The 12,466-nt window shown below is 30.5% G+C and overlaps 1 protein-coding gene across 2 annotated transcripts; it reads right to left on the bottom strand.

Annotated features, from left to right (window-relative positions):
• Positions 1–5,998: 5,998 nt before the first annotated feature.
• LOC11434431 (type IV inositol polyphosphate 5-phosphatase 7) lies at positions 5,999–11,829 on the bottom strand. Of its 2 annotated transcripts, none has more exons than XM_039827207.1 (9): positions 11,708–11,829; positions 11,391–11,574; positions 11,188–11,254; positions 10,939–11,049; positions 9,896–10,432; positions 8,042–8,308; positions 6,460–6,643; positions 6,243–6,378; positions 5,999–6,207 (listed from the first exon to the last, which is right to left on the bottom strand). In XM_039827207.1, exons 2-8 carry the CDS (start codon positions 11,491–11,493, stop codon positions 6,304–6,306), a joined length of 1,344 nt encoding a protein of 447 aa, XP_039683141.1. In that variant the 5' UTR covers positions 11,494–11,574; positions 11,708–11,829; the 3' UTR covers positions 5,999–6,207; positions 6,243–6,303. The 2 variants fall into 2 exon arrangements, with proteins under 2 accessions (XP_039683141.1, XP_039683140.1); XM_039827206.1 differs by having other exon boundaries at positions 5,999–6,202; positions 6,239–6,378.
• Positions 11,830–12,466: the final 637 nt, after the last annotated feature.

Below are 12,466 nucleotides of genomic sequence, written 5' to 3' on the forward strand. Positions count from 1 at the left end.
TGCATATTCACTTCGTTGTTAATTATAAGTAAATTTTGGTTGTTCATTCCATTAATGATGTATAAGATTTATATTATAGACCACATGCATCATTAATTCAATGAACTTAAAAAGTTAAAATTTGATTATAATTGACAATGGAGGTATATTTGTCTACTGTGTATTGAATGTCAGCCTGATGATAAGAACTTAACCTTATAATCTCAATATATGAAGTACAAATTTGCATGATGATAGTTGTAAAAATATCATTAGTATCACTTTCGTCTATAATAGTTTCCTTCTTCTCGGATTCCTTTTCCAAAAATGTTTTGTGGTTGTCCGAAAATCATACTAATATAATTAAGTTGAAATTTGTTGGTTTTTACATCGTAATTTGTAAATGATTGGAGTATCCTTTGTACTTTTATTCGATTTAAGGGAGGTTGTTAGGCTAAACTACAGACGAACACGACGATTGAAATAGACATCGACAACATCCTATCATAAAAGGTTAACGCAATCCGGAGGTGGATGATCTAATTAGTAAGTACCAATACTCTTTTGCCGTAAAAAAAAAAAGTAAGCCGAGTGTTAGTTACAAGTGAGAATTATATAGCTCCTAGGTCATTGATTAACTAAATATTGAAGTGTTATAAATGATTGAATTATTCAGATTGATTTTCAAGGTTATAAGGTTTTTTAGAACATCCTAAATTGCCTTAAGGACTATCAACTATTCGAACTAAGATATAAAATGTTTGAGGTTTCATTATGGTTATATTTGAAGAAGAAAAAATAATGTATCTAATGACTTCTATTTGTTTGTCAAGTTCACAAAAATGAATTAGAGGAAAACGTCACTAGGTAGGTGGTAAGATATACAATATGTGGGGTTCAAAAAAGGTAAACTTGATGGGCAATAGCTCAATAAGGAATGGCAATGGGTTATGAGTTATGACTTATGCAAACAAAAGGGAGAAACTGTTAACACCCCATTTTTCAATAACACACCCCCTTTTTCAATAACACACCCCCTTTTTCAGATGGGTTTGTGAACTATTTTTCGCTATACATAGCATTTTCTTATCCATTTCTTCTAAATCAACAATTTTTTCTCAAACAGACCGTATGTGTAATTTAATAATGCCAAATTGCACTAGTGTCCGTGACATACCTCCATCTTCACTTACTCAACAATGCCAAATTTAACAACTTTGTCCCAACTCACCTAAATAAAAAAAATTCTTGTCAAGCCCGCTCCCCATATGAACCTTCTTTGCAATTGATTAATTTCCTTGATTAACTTCTTTGGAGCTTTATAAAAGTAAAAGAAGAATTTATTAGTACGACCCTTCCACCTATAGATAGATTTTCATATTGATAGTCTTTCTTTCAATGACCTGGGGCTAAAATTGTAATTAAACCTAATAAATAAAGTGATATGGGTGTCACGTATACATGAACCCAGTCAAAATTGGTTTGGAGGGCTAAAAATGCAAAAGAGGGTAAACTTAGGGGTTGATTTGTTATTGTTTTTTTTTATAGGAGACCAACATCGCAAGACTGTGATACTTAGGAGGGTCAAAACTACAATTAAACCATTTTAATATAAGTGAAAGAGCAAAAACTAAGTTTAAAAAATGAGATCAATTAAGGTCTCCAACCACAATTGTGGTCGCAACATAAAGAATTTTGAAGTCTTTGCGACGAGATTGCAAATGTGGTTATATATTTGTCTATTTATGGTTTTATATCAGGTTTACAACCACGATTATGGTTGCAACATAAATACTTTGAAACCTTTAAAAATTGATCGCTACAGCAATTGAGGCTACATCAGTAGCATTTGTTCACGTTTTCACAATATGAAGTCGAAACCACAATTTAGAACTATCAGTCTATTAACCTTTATTTTATAAAATTTCTAACAAATTAAACTTACTTCGACATTAATCATGAATACATGCATAATCATAATAGATTTATTTCTTAATCTAACGGTCTACAACCGATCGCAGTTGGTTGCTTCATAAAACCAACTACAGAGAATCTAAGTCATACATATACCCAAGAAAATATATATCTGCAAAATTCTTTATATTTAACCACTCATCCAAATCAACAGCTACGCTTCCTACAGGAGATCTTCCAGCAACATTTCGAGTACCAATAAAGATCCTGAAAAATATGTTTAATCACATATCACACAAAAATCATAGACTAATTATAAACATTTGTTTCACATTTTTCATGTATTAATGATTACTTTCGGAATCATGCTTATCAATAATCAAGAGAACCACCAACCAACTACTTATATCCATCACACCATCGATATTAACTTTTAAATAATTCATTTTTTTATAATTATGCATATATTAAATATGACTCTTTGAGTCATTTAAGTTACATGATAATAAATATTATATATCTTAAAAATATAAAATGATGATATATTCCAACTCCTTCTCTCAAAAAAAAATGTTCTCCAACTCCTATTATATGTAAGCATTATTATGTATCCATAATTTATCAAATAACTAAAAATTCTGATACAATCTGCTTTAGAAGAAAACAAGAAGAAAAAAAGACACATATACACATGCACAAAACTAAACGTAGTTACCAATTCACATAAGTTCAAGTAATTATTCCCTTTTTCATTTCTCAATTTCTTCAACTAGGTTTTTCCTTTTCCTCTCCTCTCAATTTTTTCCAAGTACAGTAAGCCGAGGGTGTAATGTATAGCCGATTTAATAAGATCATATAAAAGTGTAAGACATTTTAGGACAAACGTTGAAGGGGTAAATAACAAGATAAATATAAGGAAAATGTTAACCAGTAGAATAGTATTTGAAGTTGTGGAGTCAACTCTTCAAAAGTCTAAAAATGTTATTTTCAACTTAAAACTTTCTTATTTTAGTTTCCTTTGACCAGTGCCCAAACAAATTATGAAGTGAACAAACTCAGTCACCACGAGTACAATCCAACGGGTCCCAACTTGTGGCACGAACCCAATTGCAAAAGAAATTGGTGTATGAGTATTCAACTCTGTATTTAATGAAATAAGCATTTCTTATATAAAAAACGGTAAATGCATGAAACTGTCCACCAAAACAGAAGTCGTCGCCAACACAGAAGCAGTTGCACACGTACCCACCATTTACTATGACGAAAACACCCACACATAAGTTAACGACTAAAAATCAACATAAATCAGACACAAACAGAGAAGACACCGTCCTTTCAAGCATTACAGTCCAAAGCAAAACCTCAAACTGTCAAATGATTCATACCTATATCAACTATACATCAATGACGGTGACGATATCGATCAACTATTTTAAACGAAATAGTATCACGTCACAAACCTAGACAATTTGAACGGAAGTTTTGAGAATTTAGTGTCGATATTAGTAATGGTGTTATTAATTAATGGATATAATGATTCAATTCATTTATGTTACCAAATATCCATTTTGACAAATCTGAATAATTTACTTATCATATTTCTTGGCCAAATGTTTAAAACTTTCCTATTATTATTATAATTTATTTTTTACACCGACTTATTACTTGAAAATAGGTTGCACTCTAGCAATGTTAGTTTAGAGTCAGGCATGTTTTGCATAGAAATTGGAAAGAAAAACAATATGATTGAAGTACTGAACCATGCTTAAAATTCATTCTTATATATTTTGAATTAAGACATATTTTGCATGACAAGCATTTGTATAATTTACAATAGTTATATTAGAAAACCTGTTGGAACATCAGTATGATGTTGGAAAATAAATTGGAAGATTAAACATCAAGTAATTATACTTTAATCTAATGTTGTGTGAATGGTAAAATATAGAGTGTGGGGGTCCCACATAAAATAGAATTCACACATTAGTAGTGTTTAAATTGCGGTATTTAATTTTAAATACTAGATAATAATAAAAATAATAGTAATTATTATTTTTATTCGAGAATATCACTTCCCATAAATTTAGCTTATAATAGTTGTAATAAGAATAAGAATTTAATTGAATTTCTTATATTTTCTTCATTCCAATCAAATAGTTTCTTTTAATCCTATCCACAAGTGTTGTTGAACTGATTAATGGATAAACTCAATTTTAATCTTATCCATTAGAGTAACTGCTGTCGCAATTTTTACTAAAACAGTTACAAAATCTCTATATAAATAGAGGAATTCACTCAGTTCAAAAAACACACCAAATAGTTTCATTTAGTTGTTGGGAACTCTTTCTCTCTTCTCCCTTTTTTGACTTGTGTTGACGAGTCTTTCTTCTCTTCATCTCCTTTTTTCTGTCCCTTCGGAATTAAGAGTGTTCTTAAAACCATAGTCCCTTTTCGGTTTAATGTCCCTTCAGAATTAAGAATAATCTTAAAAACATAGTCCCTTCGATAATATAAGTTCCTTCGGAATAAAGAGTACTATTAAGATCATAGTCCCTTTTCGAAATAATAATGTCCCGTCAGAATTAAGAATGATCTTAACGATATATAAATATTCTTTCAATATTTTAATTGAGGAGATATTAAAAAGTGGAAATGGCGATATCACCATATTTGAATGGTCGTAGTGTCATATTGATATTTTAGAAAAATTAAAGTTAGAATGGTGGCAACACCGTATTTGAGTGGTCTCAGCACCATAACATAGTGGTAACAATACCATATTAAAGTGGTTTCAGTATTAAAGAGTGATCTTAGTACCATATTTGGAGGTGTAATTCTCGACGATTTTCTACAGTGCAGTAGTTAATCGAACAGTTGTAGTTGGGCTTGTTTTATCCTGGAAGCGGCGTGGTTGATAGTCTGTCTTGCACAATTTTGAACAGTGCCACGAAACGTCTTAAAGAGAGCGATCTGGTCGTGACTCAACCTAGTAACAACTTCGGTAGATAGTAGAATTTGAAAATCCAAATACTAACGGTTTGAAAATTCAAAAACAACAAAACTCATCTTCAGTCTCCACAACAATTGTATTTACCAAATTTTACGGTCAAATCTTAAGCTTTCTAAAATTTAGATCTCCAGAAAATATTTGTTAGATTTTAGGAAACCAATTAATTTTGTCATTTTTCTAGTGACCATATAACATAACTGAACACATATTCTCTCAAAAAAAAAAAATAACTGAAAACATATATCATCTTTAATCCTTCAAAAAAAATATCATCTTTAATTATTAGCAGCCTTGTACATTCTTCATTAACATTGAAAGTGAGGTAAAATTTTCATCTTCTTCTCCTTTGCTCACCCCCTGCAATAATAACATGAAACATTAAATTTTTTTTTTAAGAGACAAAAATGTAATATATTATTCAACAAAAAAATTCTTTCTAACACAATGTATACCGGGGAAAGAACCTAATTCACAAAATGTAAAAAGAAAGGGAAGAAAAAAAAACATTACCTTAGAATACCAATTTCAAAAAACTTCAAGAAAATCATATTTTACTTCATCTTAGAATTTAAAACTTTGATACTCATAATTTAAATCATTGTCCTTTATTTTCTTAATATACACAACTCTTACATGATTGGATTATTGCAAAATTGTTGGAGGGATATTGTGCGCATTTCCACGTGTTCTTTGCTTGATGATTTGATTTCAATATGTGTAGAAAAAAGTGCTGAAACTGGATGATGATCAGACTTCAGAGAACTTGCTTTCACTTATTGATATGGTTAGAATTTTTTATTTTAACCAATAATCTTGTGAAATCAATGAATCCTTTTTGATAAATTTATGTCTTACGTGTGGCACATTTCTTGGCCAAATATTTAAAACTTTGCTATTATTAATTTTTTTTTTTATACCGACTTTGCTATTATTATAATTATTATTCTTTTTTTGTCAAAAAATAATTATTATTCTTTTACGCCAACTTATTATTTGAAAATACCTTGAACTCTAGCAATGATAGATTTAGGGTTAGGCATGTTTTGCATAGAAATTGGAAACAAAAAATGGGATTGAATTGAACCGTACCAATAATTCTTTCTTAGTATAATTTACATAGTTTCTTACATATTTTGAATTAAGATATATTTTGAATGACAAGCATTTGTATAATTTACAATAATATTACAAAATCCATCTTCAGTCTCCACAACAATTGTATTTACCAAATTCTACAGTCAAATCTTAACCTTTCTAAAATTTAGATCTCCAAACAAAATTTGTTGGATTTTAGGAAACCAATTTTTTTTTTTTTTCCTTCAAAAAAAAGGAAACCAATTTTTTTGTCATTTTTCTAATGACCATATAACATGACTAAACACATATATCATCTTTAATTATTAGCAGCCTTTTACATTCTTCATTAACATTGAAAGTGAGGTAAAATTTTCATCTTCTTCTCCTTTGTTCACCCCCTGCAATAATAAGATGAAACATTACCTTAAAATACTAATTTCAAAAAAATTCAAGAAAGTCCTATTATACACAGCACTTACATGATTGGATTGCAAAATTGTTGGAGGGATATTATGCATTTCCACAAGTTCTTTGCTGGATGATTTGATTTCAATATGTGTAGAGAAAAGTGCTGAAACTGGACGATGATCAGAGAACTTGCTTTCACTTCTAATATAGTAAAGTTGTTCTACTCCTTTACCATACCATAGAATTCTATCACACCTACCTCATCAAAGGAATGTTTTTAGTTTTTCACTTATTATGTTAAATAACTCTATACAATAATGTTCCCTAAAAAAAAACTCTACAATAATGTTACTTATTACAAAGAATTTTTTCACCAAAATACTTACAATGTAAAATATTTTGCACATGCATCATATTATATTTTATGGTATAATGTTTATTAAAATATGATTAGATAGTAGTGTAAAACCTTTTTACATTGTCGGTATAAAGAAATTAAATTCAGAAGATAAAAAAATACATGAACACACATAATGAATTCCATGTAAAAATTATTTTAAACCTAATTAATTCTTAAAATTATGATAAATAAAAGTCACAAATTATACATATGTTTACCCTCAAGTAAATTTTACCCTCTACTTCGTGAATTTGGATTGCCTACGGTTACAAATTCAGACAATCCAAATTCACACGTTTACGTAGTTAGCGCTTTGGTGGCCTCAGATAGAGCTGTCAAAACGGGCGGCCCAGCCCTAAATGGGCCGGCTCTAGTGGGCTTCGGGCTTTAGCGGGTTGGGCCAAAACGGTTGACAAAACGGGCTTGAAATATACTACCCGAGCCCGGCCCTACACGGGCCACGGGCTAAACGGGCCAGCCCGTATTAAAAATTATATTTTTTTTTATTTTAAAAAATACTATAAAACACTACTATAATTTTTTTATAAATAATATTTTTAATATGTTTAATTAATGTCTAGCACAAAAGTAAATTGTAAACATTTTCGTACAAACGTCGTAAACTAAAACGACGAGAAAAATGATTTTAAATATATTAGATATGTTATGGTTATAGATATTTATATATTCGATCTTTAAAACTATAAATAACGAAATGAATAAATATAATTTTATATTACATTTATATTTGTGTTAATTCATTGAATTTTCACTTTTGTTTTATACTTTGATAATCAACTAAGTAAATAATTATTTGAAAAATATATATAATTTATAGAATTTTTTTTTGTTATGCGGGCTAACGGGCTACCCGCGGCCCATTCGGGCTAGCCCTAACGGGTACTGGGCTTTTAAGGGCCGGGCTAAAAAGCCCTATTAAAATTCGGGCTCAATATTTTAGGCCCAAGCCCTATATTTATTCGGGCTAAATGGGCCGGCCCATACGGGCCGGCCCGTTTTGACAGCTCTAGCCTCGGATCGATGTTAGACGGTACAGAAATCAAACTGATTTTGAATTTTATTTTTTTTTACTCTAAAATACCAAGATTAAAATATGGATTGTTTGATTTTGATCCAACGACCACCAATATGCAAACAACGAATGTATGCGATATGTTACCATTGAAGATTCAAATCCATATTTGATGACATGTGATCAAAAAGAAAAAAGTATAAGCAAGTGGTTACTATACCATGCTGGTGTTCTTTGCTTTTCTCCTGACCTAGTTGGAAGGCCACCACCACAATAGATATTGCTAGTGGAAGATGAGTATTTATATGTTGGGGCAAATTCAACGTTTCCTTCTTTCCAACCCTCAAAAACTCCACCTTCTGCTAACTCTTTTTGAAGTTGATCAAACTCTTGCAAAGCCTTCCAATCTTGTTTTCTAATTAGATGCCTAGCAAGATGGTCTTTCAAGTATAGTCTATAGTTGAGATCCCCAAACCAAAATATACGACTGTTACATAATCAAATTTTTAGTCAGTGAATTAATGTTAGCTAATTAGTCACTAAACTTATATTTAGTTTAGTTAGTCTAAATAGTTTTACTAGAAATTGTAAATAAGAACATGACAAATCAAGTTTATTTTCCTACATATAAGAAATAGACTTTTTTTTTATAATCATGTTATCAATACGAGTGATTAATTTTTATCGATCATCTGTTGGATATATAAAGTGAGTTCTCGTCTTTCAATCAGAATTTTATCATATGTAAAAATTAGGGTTCATACTTTTGCACACTACCTCAAGACCCTTACCATTAAAACCAATTTTAGACAGAGATGTTATATGGTAGAATTTGGATAATTGTATATTTATAAATAGTAAAGATGTTGTCAAAAGAAATTAATAGTAAACATGTCTAAGGATTAATTTTAAGAACAAACTACGATCTTATGACATTCTTTTATTTATTTTTTATAATATTATGGCAATATATTGTTTTTCCTTTACCATGAAACATTATTTGGACTTATATTAGAGTAGTAGGCTAAGTTCATTTATGAAGCTAGCTAAGATTTTATCAGCAGGAGCCCGAAATGTGTTATTCAATATAAGGGGGGCTATGTACTCTAAGCTACCATTAATTAATTCACAAACCATATCTAATTTGCATGGACTTGGATTTGGACTTCACATAATTGAAAATGACCTGCTACCTAAGAAAGACTAAACTTGAAAACAACCGAATTAACTGCAGTGCTATGTTGGAAAATGTTTCTATCAATAGAGTTGAGATTTTGATCAATTTTGTAAAATTAATTGGTCCCCATTTTAAAATTTGGTTTGTTGTTTTCTAATTTCCACTCACATTTTTGAACCTAAAAATATTGATTTGACAAGTTTTTAATGGACATCGTAGAATTTTCAAAGTGAATTTTTAATAGGTTTAATTGCAGTTTTGATTCCATAAATATCACAATCTCGCGATTTTGGCTTCTTATAAAAACAATAAAAAAAAATCAACCCCTTAAGTCTACTTCTTTTTGCATTTTCGTCCCCACAGACCAATTTTGATCAAGTCAATGCAAACATGGCACCCACATCACTTAAAGTGAGGTGCCATGTGTGACTTTCTATTTTCTTAAGGGCTAAAATTGCAAGATTGTGATACCTATGGGGCCAAAATTGCAATTAAACCAAATAAATAAAGTGATTTGTGTGTCAAGTATACATTGACCCAGTCAAAATTGGTATGAAAGACTAAAAGTGCAAAAGAGGATAAACTTAAAGGGCTGATTTATTATTATTTTTTATAGGGAACTAAGATCGCAAGATTGTGATACTCAGAGGGTCAAAACAACAATTAAGTCATTTTAATATAAGTGAAAGCAAAAAGTGAATTTTAAAAATGGGACCAATTTGATAAGCTAGTGAAAATATGGTGACCAAAACTACAAGTTTTTTTATAATAAACAATTCAGGTTCAATTTGAGTTACTGTGACTGCATTTTATTACTCCAATCATCATAAACAAGAAAAAAACAAAGGGACAAAATACAAGTAAAACAACATTAATATAAGGTAGATACAAACTTACTCGTGGCCTAAGATTGTTAGAGGATAATGTTGATGATGTTTTGTGGTCCTAGGAAAAGATGTTCTTCTAAAAATTTCTTCAACTTGATGATTCCTTCTACCTTCATCACCTTTCTTTTCCCCCGAAGCTAAATGTGCAACAACAAAACAAAAACTTGTTCCTTCAATCAACATACTAACTCCAACACAACCTTTGTTTCCTAAATATCCCATAACACCACATGCAACTGAACAAACTCTCACATTTGAAACACAATATTTTTCCAACACTTGTTCTTTTAACCATACACTTATGAATACTCCAACCATTTTTTTACTAGCTACCATCTTGTACTTATTTTTGTTGGTTTCATTTCCTCCAATGTTTTGATAATTTTCTTGATCATTTGGTAAGGATGAATTTAACATAGGTGTTAACCATGGGAAATCAAATTTGTTGTTTAGGGTTTTTCCTATAAGATTATTCCAATTTGTTGCCACTGATGGATCTTCTGCCCCTATTACTGTTGAGGTCTTCAAAGGTACTATCTCTTGAAACCTGAAAGATGATTGATAAGCCTTAAATTCTTCACTATAATTAAAAGAATAAGCACTTTCTTATGAAATAAAAAAGTAGAGGATTTTATTGGGCTCCGAGTAGGGTCAAACCTTAATGCAATGATTTTAAAGTGCAGTCTGCAACCCTAACTATGGTCGCAACATAAAGAATTTTGAAGTCTTTACGACCGGATTGCAAGTGGGGTTACATTTGTCTATCTATGGTTTTATATTGGGTCTGCAACCACAATTGTGGTCGCAACATAAAAACTTTCAAGTCTTTACAACTCGATTGCAACTGCAATGGAGGCCGCATCAGCAGTATTTGTTCACGTTTTCACAATATGAAGACGAAACCACAATATAGAACTAGGAGTTTAACCTGTAATTTATAAAATTTCTAACCAATTTTATTATAGATTTATTTCTTAATCTATCGTCCTACAATCAGTTGTAGTCGGCTGCTTCATGCAACCGACTGCGGAGAATCTAAGTATGCGTACACACCCGAGAACATATATATCTGCAGAATTCTTGAGATTTAACCACTCATCCAAATCAACAGCTAAGCTTCCCACAGGAGATCTTCCAGCAACATTCCAAGTACCAACAAATATCCTGAAAAATTTGCTTATCCATATATAATCACATATCACATAAAAATCATAGAGTAATTATAAACATTTGTTTTACATTTTTAGTCAAATTAATTTCATGATGTAAATATACAAATACATATATAGTAAACTAATTTACCTTAGCTTATTTGTTGAAATGCAAGAATCAAGTTCCCCATATTCATCACTTTCATCTTCAACTATATCTACAACGTAAAATACAAACATAATAAAATTAACATAACAACTTGTACTTATGCATTTTTTTCTAGGATAAAAATAAAAATTTTGATAATAATAATAAAAATAATAAATTAAAAAATAAAAATAAAAATAATAAACCTTCAATTTCATACAAACTTAATGATGGCTTATTTTCCTTTTGTTTGGTGGTGAACCAATTGCTTAACCTCTTATATCTTGATTTTTGGTTCTTCAACTCCATGGCTTATAAGATTTTGGAAGGATGATATATATCAAGGTTTGATTTCTTCCATGCAAGCCACAAACACACTAAGACCAATATCTATGACAAGAAGGAAAAAGGTTAAAACATCTCATCTACCAATATAATGAAGTTATAAGATGAAAGATGATTTGATAGGTATCATAGTGTTAATCGCCTTATAGGAACAAGAAGAAGTGACAAAATAAGGTACCTTAAGATGGAGTTGGTTCTTTGAGCGTTGAACACAAGAGAGGGAAATTAGGGACATGTATATTTTAAGCCAAAAAATAAAGGGCATAAATATACGCAAATTTAACTCAAACTATATTTTTTTGTCAAAAAAAACAACTCAAACTAGATTTTCCTCTCCCTTATTTTAACTCAAACAAGCATTTTAGTCCTCAATTTTATGAATTTTAAATAAAAACTAAAGTCCTTGGTTCGAATCCAATCTTAAATATGTACCAGTATTGAAAAAAAAATTGGTCAAATGCATATAAAGGTCCTTTAAGTTTTTCGTTTTTTCCAAAGTCGTCCTTTAAGTTCCAAAAGTCCCAAACAAGTCCTTTTAGTTTTTGAATCGTTTCAAACAAGTCTTTTTAGAGGATGATGGTGATGATTTAGATGATAGCAACAAAGAGCATTATCCACCATTTGCCATGCCTAAAAAGATGACTAATTTTAAGTGAGTGTTAGGAGCCAGATTTGGTACCAAAGACGAGTTCAAGGAAGCAATTACCAACTATGATATCTACAATAGGACTTGTTTGAAACGATTCAAAAACTAAAAGGACTTGTTTGAGACTTTTGAAACTTAAAGGACGACTTTGGGAAAAATGAAAAACTTAAAGGACCTTTAGATGCATTTGACCAAAAAAATTGGAAGAGTTTGTCACCCATTTGTGCCCTATAAGACTCGAGAGATTAGTCTATGTTATTGGGCGCGGATTGTAACACCCCGTTACCCAAA

This window comes from Medicago truncatula, chromosome 6 (assembly GCF_003473485.1).
Source record: "Medicago truncatula cultivar Jemalong A17 chromosome 6, MtrunA17r5.0-ANR, whole genome shotgun sequence".
NCBI classification, from domain to species: domain Eukaryota; kingdom Viridiplantae; phylum Streptophyta; class Magnoliopsida; order Fabales; family Fabaceae; genus Medicago; species Medicago truncatula.